Source organism: Rhinolophus sinicus, chromosome 14 (genome assembly GCF_057876585.1).
Source record: "Rhinolophus sinicus isolate RSI-liver-muscle chromosome 14, RSI-T2T, whole genome shotgun sequence".
NCBI lineage: Eukaryota > Metazoa > Chordata > Mammalia > Chiroptera > Rhinolophidae > Rhinolophus > Rhinolophus sinicus.
This window is the reverse complement of record NC_142514.1, coordinates 113,706,708-113,731,607: the sequence shown is the minus strand read 5'-3', so window position 1 is coordinate 113,731,607 and position 24,900 is coordinate 113,706,708. Positions and strand designations below refer to the sequence as shown.

General features: G+C 36.6%; 1 protein-coding gene across 3 annotated transcripts in view; it reads left to right on the top strand.

Moving 5' to 3' along the window:
• AASDHPPT (aminoadipate-semialdehyde dehydrogenase-phosphopantetheinyl transferase) overlaps window positions 1–24,900 on the top strand; it is a 61,920-nt gene that overhangs the window by 5,038 nt on the left and 31,982 nt on the right. For 2 of the 3 annotated variants that reach the window (XM_088791477.1, XM_088791478.1), the window contains exons 3-7: window positions 8,845–8,966; window positions 9,600–9,761; window positions 16,997–17,068; window positions 18,860–19,010; window positions 19,341–19,443. In XM_088791477.1, coding sequence (XP_088647603.1) covers window positions 8,845–8,966; window positions 9,600–9,761; window positions 16,997–17,068; window positions 18,860–19,010; window positions 19,341–19,405 — 572 coding nt within the window. In that variant the 3' untranslated portion in view covers window positions 19,406–19,443. Of the gene's footprint in view, window positions 1–8,844; window positions 8,967–9,599; window positions 9,762–16,996; window positions 17,069–18,859; window positions 19,011–19,340; window positions 21,129–24,900 lie in introns of those variants that run through there. The other variant, XM_019747823.3, reaches the window with a different exon arrangement.

Sequence of the window (24,900 nt, the reverse complement as noted above, 5' to 3'; positions counted from 1 at the left end):
TGAGAGCCCGCTGGCCCATATGGGAATCGAACCGGCAGCCTTAGGAGTTGGGAGCATGGAGCTCTAACCGCCTGAGCCACCAGGCCGGCCCTCACATAAGCCGTTTCTGCTAGGTGCCAATCATTTCCCTTCCTCTCCCAGTTCTGTTGGTGCTTTGACAGGGCAGGAGAGAATATAATAATGGATCTAGGAAGCTTTGGGTTTCTTCCTCCTAGCCTGATGCCCACAATTAAGGAGATTATTGCAACCACCACTTTATTCTTTGCTTAACGGAGAAAGTAACCTTATACAAAAGTAGGCACTCAATAAATATTTAACGAATGCCTAGAGAACAGGGATTATAAGACATTGGGGACCCTAGTATAAATAAACGGCCAATGTAATACATTCCTAACCCTGGAGGGACAGGTGTTTTGTACATAATCATTATAATTTACTGTACCCAGTTGGGAAATTTTGGTGGGTTTTTTTTGTTGTTTTGTTTTCTAATTTTACCTACCGTTTATTTACATATCATAAGTGTAAAAGCACATAGTTTTATGAAGTGTTCAGTTTTGTTCCCATATTTATAAAATAAGGCTAGATCAGGTAGATACAATATAAAAATTAAGATTTAAATTTGGGGAAAGACTGAAATAGTTTTCCCCATGGTTTTACATTTTTATTATAACTTTGCTGGATATTGTCAGCATAAAATGAGTCAATATTTTGAGATTTAATACTAATTTATAGTTTTGAAATGATTGTATAATAGAACTATTTTCTAGAACAACTGTTACATAAAGTAAGTATAGTAAGTATAATTAAGTGGCGGTATTATGTGATATCTAGGGAGGTCGTGGGGCCTATTTCTTGTCTCCTTCCACTTTACCATCTCCTGCACTAATTTTAATGACTTTCTATTTGGTTCCCCCTTTTTACTTTTGTCCTCACCTAGTTAGTTAATACATTCTTTATACAGAGTTGGAGTAGTCTTTAAACAAACCTACAGCAATTTTCTTAAAACTCATAGGTAGGTTGTTTCTTCATAAAATCTAATCCCTTTAATATGACCCCTATCATCTTACTCATTTATCTCTCCATTTGTATTTCAGCTCCTCTCTTCGTTCACTATTTTCTGTCTACACTCATCTTTTATTACCATGGTGAATGTAGCAAACTTTCTTGTTCAAGGTCATTGCAGAACTGATCCTTCTGTTCTCCCACAGTTTCCTTGAGTACCTGAGACCAGAAGAATGAGAGGTAGCAGGTACCTTCTCAGCAAGGACTTTCCTGACTTCCTTCTCAGCCCTTCTCATTTGTAACTGTAATTTGGTTATTTGATTATTAGCTGTTCTCCCTCATTAGATAAGTTCAGGAACCATGCTTGTCTTGTTTTTGCCACAATATACCTAGTACCTAACAGCGTGTAGGACATAGTAGGTGCACAATAAATTACTTGTTAAATGTACAAATGGTAGTTCTCAATTTCACTTAAAATACTAAATTTGTTGAAAAATGAAAAAATTGGGTACACAACCACAATGGAAAACGGTATACATATTAGATACTAGTTAGAATATAAACTGTTCTCATCAGTGGGTTAAGATTAACAATATTTCTTCTCTTGAGTCTTCTCAAGAGATTCAGTTTTCCTCAGATTCAAGTTTCAGCTTTGTTGCTCCTGATGCAATCTATTCCGCTATCATTTCTATCTGGGCTGATCTACATTCGTCTACATCTGCATTTTGCAGAAAGTGCTTAAAGCATTTTTTTTTGCCCCCAGCTTGGAGATTTAGAGCCTGTACGTAGCTTAATAAGTCACACTTCCCTTTGTACTGGACTCCTGACTGAAAAACCAGGCCTTTACTGGCAAGGAGTGATCCCCCTTTCCAGTTACTGGATGGGTCTATTCCATTGTACAGAGGATTTGAGTGGGGTCACAATATAGAACTAGTATTTATTGAACGACTCCTACCTGTGTGACATTATGTTAAATGTCTTATATATGTTAACTTATTTCATCCACTTAAGCCTAGGACGTAAGTACAGTCAACCCTTGAACAACACGGGGGTTAAGGGCACTGACCTCTCATGCAGTTGAATATCCATGTATAACTTTTGACTCCCCCAAAACTTAACTAGTCATCCTTTGATATCTGCGGATCGTTGGTTCCTGGACCCCTTGCAGTTACCAAAATCTGCAGATGGTCAAGTCCCTTATGTAAAATGGTGTAGAACAATGCTACAGTCAGCCCTCTGCATTCATGGATTTCCAACCTCAGATCGAAAATACTGTTTTCAGTCTGCAGTTGTTTGAATCAACAGATGTGCAGCTGGGGACGGAGGATCGACTATATTTATTGGGAAAAATCCACATGTAAACAGACATGCGCAGTTCACACCCATGTTTAAGGGTTAACTGTACTATTATCATATAGAATAGTTAAGACACTTACCCAAGGTTGTTGCCGGAGGCTCATGGGGATGTCCAGGAGAGGACTCAACCCGGAGCAGCAGTGACCAGGTTCTCGTCTCCACACAAGAAAGAATTCAGGAGTGAAACAGATGCAGGAAAAAGCAAAAGCGATTTATTGAACACGAAAGTGCACACTTGGGAGGAAAGTGCAGGTGAACTTAGAAAGTCACACCAAGGAAGTCATGATCCAGGTTTGTTTTTTTTTATCCCTCCCAGGGCGGGAATTGGTGACATCCCATTGACTTGGTTCATTCACCTCTGTGCGGGACCCTCCATTTCCCGTTTTTTCTTCTTTATTTGGTTCCTCCAGAACTGTCATGGTGTCAGGCGCATCATGGGAGTTATAATAACCGCAATGCAAATGACACTAAAATTAGCTCAAGATCAGGTCCCAGGTAAATTATAGGGATTATTATCCTTGCTGGATGAAATGGTTCTTGTTTTTCTTCAGCTGCAGATGCTAGATACAGTCACTTGTTACTTGTGTAACCAGTGAGACAACTCGGGTTGTATCCTGGAGGGGGTTGTCAATTTCCTAGGCTACCTATCCTGCTTTAAGGTGACTTACAGTAACTAACAGGAGAAGATCATGTATTTGAAACCCATACTACAAAACCCATGTAATTAGGCACTGTAAAATGTGTGTCCTCTCAATATTAGGTTTTATTGACCATCTGTTAAAGAAATTGCAAGTTCAAAAATCTATGACAAGTTCTGTGGAACTGAGTTAAATGTATTTAAAGTTTTTACGGAGGAACTGATAGCTAAGAAAAGTATGAAAAACACAGTGAGAGGGAACTTGCCTTACCATTTTTTAAAACTTATATTAGGCATTGTAAACAAAAGATGTGCTGTTAGTAAAAGAATAGACAACTAGAAGAGTTAAGAATCCGGTATTTATTATCTTTTGGTTTTGGTTATTTTTTTTGCTATATGAATTTTATTTTTTATTTAATTAAATATACTTATCTTTTCCTTGATAAATTCTAAATTCTGTCTTGTTAGGGGAAAAAAAATCAAACTCTTAAAAGATTTCCTCCCACTTGAAGGTTATGGAGTCTCCTAGATTTTATTCAAAAATTGTAATTTTTTTTTACATTCAAATCTTTAATTCCTTTAGAATTTGTGTGTACATGTACATAGTATGTTTTGCATCCTGACGGCTAAACAGCTCCACCACCACCAGTGTTGGGTAGATTAGGAATAAACATGTAAAGTGCATGGAATTATTAAGTACTTAATAAATGTCATCTCTTAAGGTTATTGTGGTACTTGTTACTGTTATATGTATTGAATGCTGTTTCTAGAATGGTGATCAGGATATTAAAAGCGCCCAGGATGCTTATTAACAGTACAGGTTCCTTGAAACAACCTCAGACCCACTGAACCAGAATTTCTGAGATGCAACCAGGGATGCTGTATTGAAACAATTTCCCAGATGATTGTTAGACATATTAATATTTAGGAAACACTATTCGATGTAATTTACAGAGCCAACAAAGAAAAAGATTGTAACCAATCCACATTTTTTATGAGTGAAATAATCAGAAAGCCATTATTAGATCCTTGTCTCATACTATACAACAGTATAAAGTTAGGTTTTAATAACAATTACTAGAACACAATAGAATTGTATGTTTGGTCAAACTTCTTAAAGAAGGATACCTTTTAAGCTTAAAAGAGCAAGAAATCACAAAGTCAGCAGATGTAATTGATTTCACAGTAAAGCTTTTCTTACAGACCAGGGAATATATTTGTGGCAAATATGCCAGATAAAGGTTAGTATTGTTAATACATAAAACGCTCTGTAAGTATTGATAGGAAAACCACTTAAGACTTGATGAATGAATAAAAAATTTGATAAAACAGTTCGCAAAAGAGGCTATACATATAACAATAATAACTACTACAACTTTATAGCAAACATTAAGTACTTAATAGTTCCTTGCATTTCACATGTTTGTTCCTTAATCTACCCAGTCTATCCCTATTGTATAGCTTAAGAAAAAGCCATAGAAATGGTAAATAAATAACAGGGAAGAAGTGATGGAGCCAGGATTTTAATATTTGACACCGGGGGCATAACACTAAGCTTTTAAGAATGTGTAAGTGTCTGTATATATGTTAAATTGTATTCATGTGTGTATTAGTTTCCTAGGGCTCCTATCAAATTACCACAGACTTGGTGTCTTAAAAACAACTGAAATGTATTACCTGACAGTTCTGAAGGCTAGAATCAGTTAAGGTGTTTACAGGGCCATGCTGCCTCTGAAGGTTCCCGGGAAGACTCCTTTGCCTCTCCCTAGTTTCCTGGCTATCCTTGGCATTCGTTGGCGTGTACCCGTGTCACTTCAATTCTACCTTAATCTTCACATGGTCTTTCCCCCTATATTCTGTGTGTCTAAATGTTTTTCCGTATAAGGACACCAGTCATTGGATAATAGAGCCCACCCTAATTTAGTATGATGTCATCTTAACTTGATTACACTAGCAAAGACTATTTCCAAGTTAAGGTCACATTTTGAGGTTCTGGGTAGGCATTAACTTTGGGAGATACCATTCAACCCAGTATAGTCCATCCTCTGCCTGCCCACCGCCCCAGATTTACATCCACCCACACAAAATCAATTCACTGCATCCCAGCATTCTAAGTCTTAACCTTTTCCAGCATTTAAGTCCAAAGTCTCATCTAAATGTCAACTCAAAAAGTTGCAAATCTCTCCTCACCTGAATCATCTAAATCAGGTATGGGTGATCCATTGTGGGAAAGAATTCCTTTTCCATCAGTGAACCTATAAAATTTGAGAGCAAATCACCTGTTTCTAAAATACAGTGGTGGAACAGGCATAGAATAGACATTCCCATTTCAAAAGGGAGAAGTTGAGCCCCAAGGAAGTATGAAACCCAGCAGAGCAATTTATGTTAGTTGTGGTGGCCTGAGGCTAATCCTGTGGCTCCCTGCTCTGTTCTCTGGCCCCTCAGGGTGGCCCCACCCTTTGCTCCTCTACCCTGCTTTTGGAGTCCTTCCCTTTACTTGAACACATTTGCTGCCAAGTACCCCGTGTCCTCTAGGCCATTTTCTTGTGTATATTGATAAGTGTACTTATTGACAAATGCAACATTTAAATAAACACAAGAGCACTGCAGTTCAGGACTGCCTAAGTGGAGAGTTTCATGCATAGGTGTAACTCTATAGGTTCATATTTCAACCTAGTGCTTTTTCTGCTTTGAGCCACTTGCACTGAGGGCTTAAAGAGCTCCTTTGTCAGTAACATACTACAGGCTTTATGCATGTATTTTTTGAAACCTGTATTAGTAACTCAGACATTTTTGTTTGATTTTGGGTTTGTATCTGGATAAATTTCTGAACAAGTGAGCTAATAAGTCAAGCATTATTGTGTATATATTACCTCAAATTTTAGAAGACTGTAACTTCCCATGCAAGCAAGAGTATATGTAGTCCAGTACTTAGAAAATGAAACTACTAGAATTTCTAATGATTTATTATTCAAAGCTAAATTTTATTACCTTGAAGCACACAGACATTGCTCAACTCCCCCCTGAAATAACTGGCCCCTTTTGTTTAAGAGTGGTGAACTTAAACTGAGATGCTGTGTGTGTGTGTGTGTGTGTCGCTGACCTTGTTTTGGAGAGAAATGGATATAGGTGGGCTTTCAGGTTCTGAGGTTAGAAGGATTTTCTTACTTTTCCATAGGCTTGCAGTAGCAGCTAAGGGTGTTGACTATAAATTATTTTGTTGTAGGTTATTAAAGTATGTTTAATAACCTGGTTGCTGTATGACGTCGATTAGTTGATATTGCAGAACACTTATTTAATATCTAACACTGCTTTCCCTAAAGTTTAAGCTATAAGATGGAGTTTATGGTTTTTGAAAACTTGGTTAGTGGCTCTATATAAGTTTTGTCATTTTGTCTTACGTGTTATACGTAAACGTTCTTACATGTGTGATAGAATGATTAAAATGAAGATTGTAATGGACATGAATACGTGATGGTATTAGGAGGATTTTCCAACTTAGGTGTCTAATTATTCTGTCTTCAGATAGCTTGAGGGATAAATGTATTATTATTCTGATATTTCGTACTGATTTTTTTTTTAATTCCCATTTCCTAGATAAACTAAATACTTAGGAATACTCAACCACTGTGTATTTTCAGCATAATGCCACAGTGTGGCGCTGTTTCCCTTTGGCTGAATCATCTTTTTCTGTTGCTGTGAAGCCTCTTATTTTGTGGAATAGATAAGATACTCTCAAAAGTATGTGAAAACACTCTCACATCAGGTAGTTTTAGCTGTACATAATCAGTTACATGATTGCTTTCCAGTGATTGTGCTAGATTGCTTTTTATGTTTATCAGTTCGTTTTTTATTAGCATGCATATTTAAATTATTTTCCTTGATTGCCCCATCATATTTAGTTAAAAATCAGAGGGCTTCTTGAAGGTTATGAAATTATAACTTGAAGAAATCAGCAAATAAAATGACACTATAGATGACAAGAAGCATATCTTTTTAAATTTTAGGCTTTTTGGTTGGTATTCTGTTTAAACTGCAGTTCCACTCAAAATACACATTTTAAGAAAGGAACACTGTATTAAAATTGTAATGCTTAATATATACTGATAACAAAAGATGAATACAAGTCACATTTGATTTCTGCAATTACAAGAGGTGCTCAAAGTGGTTACCATCAGCGTCCAGACGTTTCTGATTATGGTGAACTACTGCTTGAGCAACGTTGACCAAAGTGTCCACTTGCATACGTTTTTTTGGCACCACCAGTATATAATGCTGTCTTCCAAATCCAAGATAACTGTTTTTACCATTGTTGTTATTATATTTACACTGTTTGTGCCAGAATCTAGTCAAGAGGAAACAGTTCATATTTATGTAGATATAGTGCTCCCAGTATTTAAAATCTTCAGATTTACTTTAATCATTTTACAAACTTGCTTGCTTTAGTTTGTTTAGTGTATAATTTGTCAAGCCAGTATGTACTAGTGAGGCTTGCATTTTTACAAGACAGTTTTTATTAAGGGCCTTAAGGAAAGTGTTGAGGAATAAGCACCAGATTATCAAAGGGGTTCATATCCCCAAAAGGGTAAGAATCTTCTGCTCTGGGACTTATAAGATCACAATTTAATATTTCATTGATGTTCCATGAAATGACTTTATAGCTTTGCTGGGCTACTTTTAGGAAATAATCTTTTAATGTTTATATGAACAAATACAAACAAACAGTAGACATTAATTAAATTCATAAAATGGATTGAAAAATTATTCTTCTTGAGAAGAGTAGAGGGTTAAGGAGTAGAGATAGATAAATGAGTGTAATGAACTTGAAAATAAGTGAGGATCTTTGTCTTGAACTATTGGATTACATATTATTGTAGGGACATTAGATACAGTTTCTGGCTAAGCAAGAGGAGACTGTTTTGACTATTATGGTGAGGGAATCTTAATTTCATGGGAGAAATGGCTCTTAATATTTTCTACCCTTGAGATAAGTATGGGAAAGGTAGGTGGTTACTCTAGGAGAAACTGTAAACTCCCTATGAAGGACCATGTCTGTTTTGCTCATCATGATATTTCCAGCATCCAACACCTGGGTATTTTTAAAATGAATAATCATAATGGGATTTCTAATTGTTGAATTCTCGGGGGGTGAGTTAGTTATTAAATACCAGGGGATTTGACTTTTTTTTTTTTTTTCTAGACGTACTATGTTGGCTATCTGTCCCTTTTTAGAGTTGTAGTCAACCAGTTAAGAATGGCAAGTTTTTGAAGTTGGGTATTTTAGAAATGGGAATTGGAATTAGAGTAGACAAGCAATGTTAACAGAATTGGTAGAGGGACTGCCTTCAAGAGGTTTTCTAGAAAATAATGGTGCAGAGGAACATTTAGGAAGTAACTTACCAAGTAATAGTTAGCGTTCATTTATTCATATAGTAAACATTTGTGGTTCATCTACCTTGGGCCAGGCTTTCTGATAGGCCAGTTAGGCTGTATGTGTAAGGGCAAGAACCATGATCGATTTGTTCTTAACCATTAGTTCACTACATATTTGTATTAGGTTGGTGCAAAAGTAATTGTGGTTTTTGCAGTTATTATTAACCTTTTAAACTGCAATTACTTTTGCACCAACCTAATACAACATTTGTACATGTTGTACATCGTTGTAGAATAAACAAATGAACGATGATGGAAAGCTCCTGCTTAGTAGTAAAGAGAGACAAATACATAATTATAATATTATTGTGACTATTTAAAAGTAAGACTGGCTTATGATTTTCTTTTATATGCTGTCTTTAACATATTTGGTAATAGAACTGCTATTTTTAATTCTTTATTTCCTCAATTGACAGGTCGTGGCTCAATTTCCGAATTCTTTCATATTATGAAAAGAAAGTTTACCAACAAAGAATGGGAAACAATCAAAAGCTTTAAGGACGAATGGACTCAGCTGGATATGTTTTATAGGAATTGGGTATAATTTCTTTTCTAATTTTGAGAGTAAATTCCTGTAATGATTCTATTATCTTTGATAAAAGTAGGAGCAAAATTTTTTGGTTATGCAGTAGTTCATACAGTGTTTTAAGAAAATAGGTCATTACTTGAGAACTTCATGATTTTTTTGTATGCATTATTGTAACAAATTTAAGAAACATGAACTTATATTTAATGGTCAATTAGAAGGTACTTACTTTTGAAGCTAAAATAAGATGTTTCATTTATCACTTTTTTACAAATAATGCTTAATTTCTGTTTTAAAGGAACTCACACATGAAGCCTTATTTAACACTTATATAAAATTTTCTGTATGCCAGAAGACATGACTTAAAGCTCTATGTAAGTTAGTTACTGTAATTATAACAGCCATCTGAGAAAAGTACTATTATTGTTGCGTGTTACACATGAGAAAATAGAGGCACTGGGAGCTTAACTGGTTTGCCTTAAGATCCACAGCTGGTTTGTCTTCATGCTACTATTAGAGTAAAAAAATAGCTTATAGCCATAATGTAGTATAGAGTTAAAAATCCAGATGTGTTGGACCTGTAGGTTTTATGAAAAATGTTTATCTATTAAAAGCTCTAAGAGTAAATGTTTCTTTTTATTTTAGGCACTAAAAGAAAGCTTCATAAAAGCCATAGGTGTTGGGCTAGGATTTGAATTGCAAAGGCTTGAATTTGACATATCCCCATTAAACCTGGATATAGGCCAAGTTTACAAAGAGACACGTTTATTTCTGGATGGGGAAGAAGAAAAAGAATGGGCATTTGAGGTAAGAAATTTATCAGAATTGCTATCACTGTAAGAATTTCCTTATTGTGTGCATGTATGTGAGATTAATTTGGGGAGGCTAGTCATTGAAACTAGACACAACTGGAACCCCATCCTGGTGCTGAAGGTGAAGTCAGGGAAACTCTGAAGTTTAAGCTGATACTTGAAAGGTATGTCATATCGAGTTAAATAAAATGGGAAGGGAAAAGAGGCTTGGAATAGAAAGATTTTTGTGTGTAGGAACAGCCAAAGGAAGTTGTTTTGGCTGTACCACGAAGAGGGGATTCCGGATTAGACTGGTAAGATCATGTAGGCCATTATGGGTTGGGCTAAAGATTTTGGTTTCTATATTTGGTTTCTGTCACCAGTAATTCTTGGTTGAATTGCTAGTGAGAGAAGCAGCATAAATTCATTTAAGCCAAAAGGACATAAGCTATTAGTGTTTCATGTAATAGGACCTCAGAATTAAGTAGAATGTTACTGAAAAACTCAGAACTCGTATAGTTTACTTTGCCTTTCTTTAGGTCCTGGCTTCAGTTTTCTCCCACCCTTGTTTCTCATTCTATACACCAGGTTTCTTAACTTCTCTGGTCTGTATATGGCAGGAAACAATTGCCTACCATTCTTACATGTAACAATGTATAGTATAACAACCCGCTGAGATTGGTGAACTCCCTTTCTGTTCCAAGTCCTAAACGTCCTGGGGAAGGGACTTCCTGGCCTAGCTTGTGTCAGATGTTTATCTCCTAACTCATCATTGTAGCCAAGGAGGTGGTCAGGTGTCCAGAGCCCAACAAATGGGTTGCATAATAATGTGGTTGTTCCTGTAGTAATGACCTGAATCATGTGCAGAGAAGGTCAGTCCCCAGAATAAAGAGTTAGCGATGAGTGGCTAAAGTAGGAGGTTTTTCTCAAGAGGATTTAGCAGGTGTTAAGTAGAGAGTGATGAGATCAGAGTCCTGTCCATGATTGTGGAGCTTAAGGAAGTGAGGAGTCAGATGTTACGATCTATTCTGTGACTTACAGGAGCATCTATTGAGAAACTGAGTACGAGAGAACAAGTGGGATTTAAGTTTGAGAGGACATGAAACCCGTATGAAGGTAGCAAGTAGGTGAAGGGCTGGGCTAGAGGGACAAAAAGTCATAATTATTAACATGTGCATGGTTGTTGACGTGTGCTTGGGATTTAAAGGTGCAGCTGTGAAATTACCTAAGTTAGAAGAGAGAGAGGCCCTAGGACAGACTGACAGACTCCAGAGAATACTGATATTAAAGGTGGGTTGGGGGAGACTGAGAAAGAAAGACCAAAATAGTTAGAAGTAGAATAAGAGAGTAGTGTTACAGGATCCAAGGGCAGAAAGTATTTTGAGAAAGTCAAACCTGCTAACATACCAAGTAATGTACGGATTCTATCAATTAAAGAGCAAATTATATTTAGGATACTATAAAAGAGCACAATTTAAAAAATTGTAACCAAAATTATTTAAAAATGCTTTAAGACTTAAAGGGGTAAACCTCAGCCATTTCACTCATGGGGAATCCTTTATTTTCTTTCTTTTTTGCGGGGGGGAATCCTTTATTCTTAACGGTGCCCAATGGAATAGGCCTTAATAACAGAATGAGGAGGGGAAGAGACAGTGATTGGGCCAGTTTCACCTTTTTGAGTGGCAAAGTTGTCTGAGTTCTGGGGACTAAATACATGCCATGGAAAATGATAGCCACTGGGCTTGAAGTGTTTTGAAAGGAGTCCACTCAAACGGAACTCAAAAAGAAAGAGGCAGTGAGTGTTTACTGTATATTAGTTGCTGAGGGCAGGAATAATGAGATCAGAATGTACTCTAGCTCCAGGCGTGGTACGGGGCTAAAGAGCTGGAAGTGGTTCTTTGATAATTCCACAGATGCCCAGCCCATGAGATAACCCAGCATTTGGATATTAGATACGACCTAGGGTTCTAAAAACTGAATTACTTGTACAATAGCGTTTGTCATTACTTTACCCCTTTCCTCCAATCCCTGTCCTCTTTGCCACCCACCTTAAAGAAACCAGAGTGGAAGAGGAAGAATAGAAGAGCAAAGGTGAGCCCACGGGGGAGACTGTGCATTTGTTCTAGGATTGAAATATGATTTTTTTTTTTTTTTAAAGCCAAAAATGACTGAAGAACTATGACGTTTGCCTAAAAACTTGTCTAAGAGTTGGAAAGTAAATCCATCAGGGCACATTTGAAAGGCAGTCATGGAAGAATAATTAAGTTGTTTATGAAATGACCCTGAGTGTTTTGCCCATTCAGTGTACCAGTTATGTAAATAAGAAAACCATATATGTTAGGTGCATAGATTTAAGTGTGGATTGTTTATTACACTATAACCAGGTCCAGGAGGGGAGAGTGAATTTAACAGAATGAGTTTACTGGTGTGGGCAGCCAGAAACCAGGGGTTAAGGGGAGAATGGTGAGCCTAGAGCCAAAGGAGGCCTACCTGGAGTTGAGGAACTCAGGTGGGAGCTTCCTGTCAGGGCACCTCCACTACCGCACAAGTTAAAGACCCAGCCTTTGGGCAGGCAGCTGCGGGAGGGCAACGATTTCAGTGTACAGCTGTGGCATGAGAGATCTTCACTGCCCTTTCCTCCTTTTCCTTAACCCTTTCCATTTTCAGGCATACACACTAAATTCATCCACTCTAGAAGAAGTAGGACGGCATGGTGGTGGTGGTGGGGGCGGTTCTGGAGTTATTAAGAGAGATGGAATCAGTCCCTTTCCCTGTTGAAGGCTTCCAACTCAGAATTAGGTTTGAGCTGAGTTCGTGAGAGGAAGATGCTCTTTATGAGGTGAGAATAACTGCATTTGAATTAAACAGGACAAAGCATCTTGATTCAGAGAAAATTTGATACTTGAGAGTGATTAAAATGTCATTTATGAGATCTGTTCAAGATATCATCCAGGGAAAGAGAAAAATGAATTGTCAGAACTTGTTTAAAGGGAAGTGTTTAAGAGAATAGGTTGCCTTCTATTCCTACACCATGGAGTCTAGCTCCTTTGTAAACTGAAGACAAGGTATGAAAAAGGTTCAGCCCTTCCCCACTTCTTAAGTGTACCTCTGAATGAAAGGTCTGCACAGGACAGCTTTGCAGCGTCTGCTCCCTCTTGCCCAATTGTGCAGATACTACTTCCTGAAACAGTCAGTCATGACCAAACACCATTAGCCCTATGGCTAGGTTTTCTTCTCATGTGTATTTGGTAACTAAATTTAAGTATACGGGCCTTTTGAGAAAGTATTGCGCCTGGGCTGGAGCCAGGACAAATCCCTAGTAAGCACTACATGTTGGAGACTAGTTTTCAGCAGTTAATGCATATAGCCAGTGAATACCGGAATCTCTTCAGACTCATACAATCTCTCCTTCATAGTGTGAGAACAGGTTAGTTAAGCTGAAAACAAAAGTCCTATTTCTGCAGGCAGCATTAAAAGAATGCCTGCAGGATACCAGAAATAGTAATGTTCGCTCCAGGAGTGCATCTGGAAGGTACCTACTGGCACCCGAGTAAATGATGCAGTGGGCTATGGGTACTATCCTTATCCGAGCAGAGCTAAAGGACAGTGCCATCATTAGAATAAGTGGTAAAATTCTGCATCCTAAGAAATAAGGAGCATTTATTTCCTTGAATACTCAAAAGAACACGGTAAATGAAAATTATAAAGAAAATGAAGACTAAAAAAAATACCTTCTCTTTAACAACATTCAAGAAGAGAGCGTATTTGCTGAGCTCCCGGATGGCTCAGTTGGTTGGAGCGCAGGCTCTCAACCACAAGGTTGCTGGTTCGACTCCCGCAAGGTATGGTGGGCTGTGCCCCCTGCAACTAGCAACGGCAACTGAACCTGGAGCTGAGCTGCGCCTTCCACAACTAAGATTGAAAGGACAACAATTTGACTTGGAAAAATGTCCTGGAAGTACACACTGTTCCCCAATAAAGTCCTGTTCCCCTTCTCCAATAAAAAATCTTTAAAAAGAAAAGAGAGCGTATTTGAAATGGAAGCTGAGAGCCTTAAGGAGAGAATAGGCTTGTCATTAAAAGAGCTGTTAGGGGAAGTTAGTCTATGAAACCATCTATAATGTATAATAGTGTATAGAAAAGAGGACAAAAACCCTGAAATTCATACCTGGAAAAAAATGTGCTTCATCGCCACCCTCTAACTGTAGACATTTTCGTAAGCGTTTATTCCTTTCCTTTCATGGATCCACTCTCACAATTAGCTCTCAAGTACTCTACCTTTCTATATATCACTACTAAGTCTTTAAGTCAGATTCTTCCACTCTCAGACTCCTCTATTTCTCACTACTATGTGTTTCTATCTGAAGATTCATTTCATAGACACTTTAAATTCTGCATATTGCCTTATAAGTGATTATTTTTTTAACTTTGCTTTTTTGATGGTACCACCATGTAGTCATTCGGGATAAAAAGCCGAGACCCATTTTTGGTTCCCCTCCTACTCTCCGTTTCATACCTGTCTATCTACTTAACAGTGACATGCTCCCTTCTGAAAACTGTTGTGTCCCCTGCCATTTCCCCAGCGTGGGCCCTCTTTACATCTGACTTGGACTAATGCAAGAAAGCTCCTATCTGGGTTCCTGTCCATTATTTTGCTTCGGCCTTCTTCAGTCTTCATCACTCCATAGATGGACTCCATTTTGCAGGCAGATCACAACCTGCTATCTGCTATTCCTTGACTATCCCCAGCTCTCCTTTTCTAATTCTTCCATGACCCCCTTCTCAACTACACCCCCATCACTTTCAGTCTCCTTCCTGCCTTCTTTAATAATTTTTGCCCAACTTCTCTTTATTTCCTTTAAGACCAAGTTTTTTTTTCTTATGACATACCACATTTTGCCTCTGATCTCTGCAGTTATCTACTTGTTTTACTTCCCCAGTGCTCCCCGAGGGCAGGGGCAGTGTCTTACTTAGCATTATATCTGTTACAGACCTAAAATAGCATGAACATAATCAAGAATCCATTATTTACTACAGCAAATCCAAAGTATTTTCCACTTATCTGAGTATTGTATCTCATATTTAGAAAAATAATACTCTAGAAAAAATAGGAAATCTTATGCTGAAAGGAATCTCATATTTTCATAGGTTCTTAATTTTCATAACCAGTTTCTGTTAGGAAAGTTACCACCAAAATGTTTCAAATGATGAGATTAGATGAAATAGAAATTCTTCGCTTTTTGAAAGGGAAATACTTAAATAAGTAGAAATCTTAACATTTATGACAGATACAGTCCATTGGGGAAAAATTATAAAATTTGAATGTTTTATGTTAATAGTTTAAACTTTTATTTTACTTTGTTTATAAGGCAGAATACATATACTAAGAAGAGGATATGCAATTTTACTGAAACAGATTGATCTTTGTAATGTAATGCCAAGCTATCGCCTAAAAAGATAAAATATTTTTCCTCCCCTTGGGTTTGTTAGAGATTATAAGGACATTTTGGTATTCACAATAATTTTATGGATAAAAAATTATAAGATTAGGAAAATCTTAAAAATTTAGAAAGTCTTAGAATTAAATCTTGCTTAGTAGCATTGAATGAACCAGCTTTCATTAGCTAGCTAGCTAGCTGGTTTCATTTCTTTTGTAACTAATAATTTATTATAAGTCTTGTCCTAGGCAGAAATAATTTAAGGCAAAGTTCATCACCTCATCGAGCTTTAATTCTAGTGGGATATTGAATATTAATGTTTGACTACTAAGCCATTATAAAATAGCTTTTCTAATTTTGCTGTGTAAAATTTCATATTTATATGATGCCGATGAGGTCTGAGTAGATACGATGAATTTTTATTTTGAAATCAATCTCATTGAATTTTGGCTTGTAACGAGGTAAGTGGATAAATTGTGCAAGGTATATTGGCATGTTAGTAAACAAGCTGAACACTAAAACTGGTTATTGCCCATGATTACCTTTGATGTTTACCTAAGTTACAGACACTGCAGAACTACTGATCTAAGTGGTTTTCCAAAAGTAATTATAACCAAAACATCTTTGTATAATGTTCATATTATCAATATATTCTGTGTAAAGAATGCTAGGATAACTATGTATCGAAAAGAATAGTTTTGTTGTTATAATATTGTGAGCTTGTTTTTAAAGGGAAAATAACCTATTAAATCTTCTCTGATACTTAGCTAGTTATATTTTTTCCTCTTTAAACATGCTTTCCTAAATTTATCCTTACTGAATTTCATTTTTTGCTAATTTGGATATATTAAGATACGAAGATAAGAAGAGGGTAAAGGATGAAAAATCCCTAAGTAATACTATTTCTGATTGTAGTTTTCTGTTTCAACTGATGTCTTATGGAAGAATGCCTTAGTAAAGTGGCTTTCTAGTGAAATTTTTTACTTTTTTTATAGTTGTTAATAACTTTTAAAAATCATCTGATAACTTTAGTATTGGTTACATTTTAAGCTCCCCATCTCCTCCCCCCCACCACCGTTTTGTCTCATACATAGGGGAAAATAGAAAATTGCATATTCTTTGTCTTAACTATAAAATTCCACCATTATTTTCCATAGGCTATAGTATGTAGTTAACTAAATGTTTATAAACCTGTGTTAACAATCTTTTTAATTGCTAACATTAAGCGTATACAAGAATTAACATCAGTGAGGCAGATGGCTATCTAGATTTTTCTCTAGATAGCACCCTTCATCTATGTAGTCTCTGATTGAGAATGTATTATATTAATAATCATTAAGAGACATCATACAAACCAAAAATGAGCAATGTTCTATTAGTAAAAGGGAGAGAAGGGGGCTTATATTTTAAAATACTTAATGTCAAAAGGCTAACAAAATATGACAACTGAATACAATACTTGACCCTAAACTGCCTGCTGTACTTGGCGGTGGCGGGAAAATTCTATAAATGATATTACTGGATTAATTCAAAAATTTGGAATACAGATAATAGATTTAAGTATTATTTCCATGTTAAATTTACCACAGTTATTTACTGTGGTTATGTGAGAGAATATCCCTATTAAGAAATATATATTGGCATATTCAGATTAAAGGTTCAAAGTGTTTGTGACTTCTTAAATGGTTTTGGAGAGGAGGAGTAGTTGTGTGTGTGTGTGTACAGAGATACTGAGATTTTTACAATGTAAACAAAAGTCTATCTAAGTTTACGCATTTAGCAATCTGTATTTACTTAACCTTTTATTTTTCAGGAAAGCAAAATAGATGAACACCATTTTGTTGCTGTAGCTCTTAGGAAACCCGATGGATCTAGACATCAGGATGTAAGATTTTAAGATTTCTCTGACTTATGTTTTAAAAGCGTGCATCAATGTTGAGTTTGTTCTTTATTGATAGAAGCATTCATTTGGTTTACATCAAATTAGAAGGTTTTTTTGTTTGTTTGCTTTTGGATTATAGATTTAGAAGTGTTTTTTTGTTGTCAGATCCTTAAGAGCGTCTTGAGATTGCACAGAAAATTTTAAGAAGCATGTTACCTGCTTTACGTTCAAATACTTAAATGTTGCAAAGAAAAAACTTTGGTAGTTCTGTCCTAGCACTCACAGTTTCAGTTGAAATTCAAGAAAATCACTGTCTTAGTCATCTGAACAGTGGTTTATTTCCCAGTGAATTGGGACTATTTTCAATATAAGGGTACCAAGCTGATAGGTAGTGAGTAATGGAATTATCTGGCAAATTTAACCCCTTCCCCCTTTTATAGTACGCTCCTCAATTATTCCCAAAGTTATAGTATGAAATGTGTGAGAGACCTTGTATATTCTGACATAGCATCAGTCTCAATTCTTGGCAATCATATTCTGGTTTTATTTTCTTGTGCTGTTGATTGGTAAGTGGAGACATTTAAAAAAAAAAATCCTTACGTCAAAAACTCTCAGCCTACATGTAGTTGTGATTTTATGGTAGTATTTGAGGAATACTGATAATGTTAAAATAATTGAAACTATATGTATATCATTAGGGAATCCATGTGAGGGAACATGGTGTGATCACTGTATACATCATTTTCTCTAAAAAAAATAAGTCAGTCCACATACCATGCCTTTGATAGATTAACAAAGGATTAAAATCCCTCAGAGATTATAATTATCTTCCTTAAAAAGAGATGGCATGTTAAAATTGATCCCTGTTATCTAAAGGTCTTCTGTCCTTGTTACCTGTCCTACCTTACCTCAGCTCTACACTCTGTGTGAATACCTTATGTTTCTATAGAGCTTTATTATATTTTTGTAACATTTGCACATGTACTTTCTGTTTGAATGACAGGAGCGTATTTAGACAGCATGACATAGTGAGGTAAGGACAGGGGTACTATTCAGAAGGCCCAGGTCTACCATTTAACCTGTATTGTGACCTTATGCAAATTTGTTGATCTTCCTGAGCCTCAATTTCTCCATCTAAAAAATTGAGATAACAACCATATCAGCATAGTTGTGAGACATAAATTGCATAAAATAAGTACTAACCTTGTTAAAGCACTATGTAACCCAAATAGTGTTTTTACTAGAACGTATAGAATGTTAAAGGAGGTCTATATTGGGTTGAGTTTTGAACAGGGGCACTACGTATCTCAGAGTATAAGATACAGTTTAAATTCAATGTTGAATGAATCATTTCCTAAAGAGGTGTTGTATCTCTGTGTGGTTAATGGGAATTTTATCAAATCCACCCTCTAGAGTACTTTTCAAAGTTTGCCCAGTGGCCCCCTCTATCGGAATAGCCCAACCTGCTTGTCGTATATTTGGGATCCCTTTTAACTCATCTATTAAGTCAGAATTTTTGGATGTGTGTCTCAGTAAGTCTACATTTTAAACAAATACCACAGGTTATTGTTATATACAGAAGCTTGAGAATCAAGTTATTTCATATTTTGCTTAATTTGTTATGTTGGCAACACTAGTATAAGTAGTAAAAACAATTACCTAGAAATCCTACTATGTTGTAATTTTACTGAAATGTAATTTGGTCTTATGTCTTATATTTTCCTAATTATAAAATTGATCATAAGATTACCATGCAGTGTAACAATGAGGTTATCCATTTTTTTCTCCTCTTAGGTTCCATCTCAAGATGATTCTAAACCATCCCAGAGACAGTTCACCATTCTCACCTTTAATGATTTAATATCATCTGCTGTTCCTATGACTCCTGAAGATCCTTCATTTTGGGACTGTTTTTGCTTCACAGAAGAAATTCTAATACGAAATGGTACAAAGTCATGATATGATAAGTAACTAAGGGAAATCAAAACTGTTTGTAATATTCTGTATTCACTAAAAAAAAAAAAAAATGCCTGATAGTATCAAATTTTATTTCACAAAACAGTTGAAAAAAGAAAAACACAACTTTTACTTTTAAAAAAGCATACTCCCAGTTTAAGATAGCTGAGTAGAATACATGTTTATCTTTTCTTCCTTCCCAGAATCACATTGGATTGACAGAAGAGATAGAAAGGGTGGCAGAATCTTAAAGTGACACAGGCATACCTCACTTTATTGTGCTACGCTTTATTGTGCTTCACTTTATTGCATTTCACAGGTGTTGCATTTTTTACAAATGGAAGGCAAGACCCTCCACTAGCAAAAAGATTACGACTCGCTTGATTACGATGGTCTGGAACAGAACCTGCAGTATCTCTGAGGTATGCCTGTACATGCTTATTGTAGAAAAAAATAGAAAATGCAAATACGCACAAAGAAAACGTTTAAATTCCTATCTTTCAGAGAGAGCTATTTCAGAGATAACTGTTTCTAAAACCTGGATTATATTTCCAGACCTTTCTCTTGGTAAATGAATCCATATTAATATACTTTTTTTTTTTAATATGGGAACATACTGTTTTGTAATTTTTTTTTCTCTTAACTGCACATCTGCTGTTCATAAAAATATACTTCCGTAGCATAACTTTTACTGGCTCTAAAGTACTGTATTGTGTGGTTCATATCAGGATGCTTTTGATCAGAGGTAACAGTGTCCAAATCAAATTGACTTAGTAACCAGGGACATTTGTTACCTCACACAACACACAGTTCAGAGGTGTCATTAAGGACAGTGTTTTTTTGCCTCGGCCTCAGTTTGTTTTGCCTTAGGCTTGTCTCCCTCGTGGTCAGTCATAAGAGCTGCTGCTGTAACCTCCAGCTTCATATCTTCATAAAATTGCATCTAAGAAAAGGAAAGGCCAAAAAAATAAAAGGAAAGGCCATTTTTCCTCACATCTCATTTTTGTCCATAAGGAGTACATGTCCCACAAGCCCCCAGAAAATTTCCTCTCTGTTTCCCTTGACTCAGATCAGGTCACTGTGAAAGCTGCTCTCTGACATGATTAGCCTCTGTGGGAGTGGCCTCTTGAGAAGGGAGAAGCTAAGAGGAAGTTGTGGGAATGGCATTGAGGGGAAGGAAGCCCACTGCCTGCTGAAAGGAAGGTGTGCCACAAATTTACTCATTTTTTTCCTCTTAGATATTTTGATTGTCTGCAGATTTTACTGTAAGCAGTGGTGCAGTGAATATCCTTACAACCACATTTTGAGGTACATGTTTAATTATGTCCTTGAGAAAGTTTCTGCAAGTAGAATGATTGGTTCAAAGGGATTAAAAACGTTTAATAAGTATTGTCAAATAGCTCTTCAAAAAGGCTGTACAGTTTACACTGCCAGTTAGTTTTATATGTGTGACACCCTTTCACCCCCCTCTCCCCCTGCCCCCCCCCACACACACCTACATACTCCTTGGTCAACTGTAGATGCTGCCTTTTTTTTCTAATTTAATCGTTGCAAACAAATGAAAAATGGTTCCTTATTTTTAAAATTTGTGTTTCTTTCATTACAAATGAGGTTGGTATGTCAGTGTTGTTATTGGCTATTTGTATATCTTTCTTTTATAAACGACCTGTTCATTGTCTTTGCCTGTTTTTATTTTAGTAAATAGGACTTAATTTAAAGTGGGAACATAATATATAAGATGCCAAGACCATCATATTGATGACAGAATCTATTATATGGTTGTAGTGCATGTCTCGGGGAGTTACAGTCTTATTGTTAAATATCAAGAAGTGAAATAATTTCATTGTTTCTGTTACTAAAATTGAAAGTTTTGTGTAAATTGTGTAAAATCAGATACTTTGCTTAGTAAAAAAAAAAATTGGAATGTTTTATAATTTCGTTATTTTATTAAGCATGCCCACATATTCCAAGCATAGTAAATAATATGTTTAAAAAGGTGAAGTAACATTTGTAATAGAGGAAGCATTGTTACCCCTAGCATGAATGTAATGTGATATGAAAAACTGTCATCTGTCTTGTCATTATAATAATAAATTGATTAACATTATTGAGTTTTTATGAGCCAGATACTGTGCTAGATTTTGTGTTTTTGTTTTTCTGTTTCTTAAAGTTGCACACACAGATAAAGAATCAAATAGATGTGTAAAAATATTTTTTTCTAAATGAAAAACACCATTACCTTGACCTCCCCCCATTTCCTGACCCCAGAAGAAGCTCTTTTAAATCTTTTAGGTGATTTTTTTCTTGGTACTTACAACCATATCTCCAAATAACATACATATGTTGGTTTTGCTTGATTTTTCAATTTTAGGCAGTTATTTAATTCCTAATATAAAGCTTCACTATTCTGCTTCCCAACCATTGCACATTCTCTTCCTGCTCCCTTTTCCCAACATAATTATATTGTAATTCAGTGTTTACATTATTGTCTGTGATTAAGATTATGTAATGTGCATAGCTGAGTGTGCTATTCTTACCCTATAGTCTGCATTTTTATTTCCTTGAGTTAGTACTTGATTTTGCATAGGTTTCTATGTACTTACTGCTAATTCAACCCAAAATTAAAAATGAATATCTTCTCCTATGTTCAGAAATAGGACTTGTTCCATCATTTTCATCCATTTTCTTGAAGAAATAATTCCTGTTTTGTCCTGTCTGGACTTCTTGCCTTCTGTGGCTGGTGCATAGCTGTCATCCTTAAATCTCCTTTCACCATCATCCTTGGAATCGCTTGCTTCTCCCCTGTGTAGGGTCCCCTTATGCAGAGTGGTATAGGAGATTTAGCGGCATCTTACAGAGATTACTCCATTCCCCTCCACCACCAAAGCTTAACATTTGGTGCTGCCAACTGTTCAGTCCTGCGTTGGGGTGGACCATAGTACTGCTTCATATCCATGTTTTGCTGAGTCCAAAACCATTCTTTTCATGGTATCATATTGCCCAATGGGTAGCTTTATTGGTTTTTATTTATACGTTTCATGCATTGGAACTCAGATTGATTTTTAAAATGTGTCTGTGTATGTACGAGGCCTGACAGTTAAGTTCTCAAACTTGTCACAACGATATTGCTAACCTTTTTTGATATCAGAGATTATTCATTATGAATTTGTACCAACTGGACAGACAGCTAACCAAGGTGACTCTTTGGAAGTGCTGAAAAGGCTGCGTGAAAAAGTTAGACTTGAGTTTTTCACCAGCAATTCATGGCTCTTGCATCACGACAATGCACCAGCTCACACGGTACTGTCTGTGAGGGAATATTTAGCCAGTAAACAAATAACTGTATTGGAACACCCTCCCTACTCACCTGATCTGGCCCCCAATGACTTCTTTCTTTACCCAAAGATAAAGGAAATATTGAAAGGAAGACATTTTCATGACATTCAGGACATCAAGGGTAATACAAGGACAGCTCTGGTGGTCATTCCAGAAAGAGTTCCAAAATTGCTTTGACAGTGGAATAGGCACTGACATCAGCGCATAGCTTCCCAAGGGGAGTACTTCAAAGGTGACCCTAGTGATAGCAATGAGGTATGTAGCACTTTTTCTAGGATGACTTCATGAGCTCAATTGTCAGAGCTTGTACGTGTGCATTTATGAGTATGCATATTCACATAACTCCTTGTTATTCAAACTCAGGAATTGAGCAAATTTGGGTAAATTTTCAGTTATATCTTTGTCCTTACTATTCAGTGTCTGAAACTCAGAAACTGGTTAGGTTTGGGTAATTCAGTAGCCCCTCACTGGCTGAACTATTACCATTTGAACTTGAAAACGAAATAGATTTATAAATACATGTATATGTACACATATTTGATCACAGATATGTCTGAAAACAATTCCATGTACTAGTACTCAAAGGGATGTGAAAAGAACTAATGATTTCATTTTATGGGGAAAATACTATGCCATCATAGTGTTTGTGAATTTGGGATTGGCAAAGGTCTTTGGACATATCTCCAGTTAACAGCTTTGTCTTGTCTGTCTTAGGGCATTTATATTTATATTAGCATAGCATCTTTCTTTGTCAACGCTTCATGTGTATCAAGTTCAATTCTCATAACTTTATAGAGTAGGTTCTATTCTCATTTTACTGATAGGGAAAATAAGGTGCTGAGATATGAAGCAACTTTAAAGATTATATATCCATTGATACTTGAACCAGACAGCTGAGATTCCGAGCCTGAACTCCACTATATGGAACTCCATTATACTAGCACATGTAACAACAAGCAATCTTGGGGCAGGGGTCGTGGGGTCTGGGAGCCTTTGTAGCTTTTGCTGATTTCATGAAATAATGCCACGTGTAACCAACACCTAGGTTTAACATGCTGTTTTCCCATATTTGCTTCATCTTTTCATTTTCTCCACAGACGCAGCTCAAGACCTGTCGTCCCTAGTTACCCTTACATCTTTCCCTCTCCGGGAATAATCTCTATCATTTCTAGTTGTATGCATTAACTGTTATACTTGTGCGTTCATCCATAGTCAGTGTGTAGTCAGATGTCCTATATATCTTATTAGGATTGAAACAGAAGGATAGGATCTCTTTGTTACTTAAAAGTGGCAACAGTGTCAGAATAATGAGCTCACTTAAGCCCAAAATTCTCAAAGGAAATTATTCATTTTAATTTTCAATTTTTGGAAAAAATCTTTATCAAAATACTATAGATACTAGTAAGTAGAATGCAAACTTGCTCCTACTTACAAAAAGTACAGGGTCTTCAGAGGAACTTTAATACCTAGGAGAATATAGGCACTTTTTTTAGGGTCATTTTTCAATGGAAAAAATGGGAAGGAACCAACATGCAGAGGAAGAAAAGTAACATTTACTGACTACTTAAGCAGAGGTAGAGCGCCCAGTGCTTGGTATAATGCACCCCATTTGCAGGCCACCTTGAAGAGAGTGCCGCTGTGGTAGAGGTGAGGTCACTCTTCTGGCCTTACCTTAGGCAGTAGGCCAGTGGAAGGAAGCCCAGAACTTGAGTGGCCCCGATAGTACCCTATTTTTCCTTTTGATACTTAACATCCTTTCTGTGCTTTTTTCCAGTATTGCATGAGCAGGAAGCCTGCTAAATCGTCTATTCTTTTCTCCTCTAAATCCACTCCTCCCCCTCTCCCTGCTCAGTATCCCTGGAAGTTGTCTTCCATGCACTATATTAACCAGAATCCCTTTTCCTTGCTTTGGTTTTGCAAATGACAGAGGCCATGAGAAGATTAAGTGAAGGGGAAAGAGGTCAGGGTGTTTATTCTCTTGCCTTTATCCCTGCTGTGTAGTGTTTTGGAAATAGCTGTGTTCCTGTGCATCTCAGCTCCTGATATAGCCCTCTCCTCCAGGCAGAAATCTCACAGGTTCAAAGAAGCACTCTTCCTTGCCTTTTCTTAGTAGAATCACTTTGCTCTTGCTTAGCCCAGGCTGCTTCACTGTCTTGTAGATTCCTTTTATCCTCACTCACTCCTTTTGGGTGTGCCATCTGTTTCCTGCTGCAGTCCTGAATAATATAGTAATTTGTACAGTGAGTAACCCCAGAAAACAGCCTCAAAGTGGGATTCTGAGATTAGATGTTCATATATTTGATGAATATACAAACCAGTTTCTTGCCGGGGAAATGGATACTTGTAATTGGTGGCAAGAGGTGATTTCTTGTTTACTCAAATTATCACTAGTGATGGTGTGGGGTAATGGGGGACGGAGCTGGAGGATCTGGCATTTAGTCACTGGCCATGGTAGGGATTACAGAAATTGTTTTGAGGGCTAGTTGTTTTCGATGTCCAGGGTCTACACCTAGGAAAAAAGACCAAAGGAAGTGTGAAACATT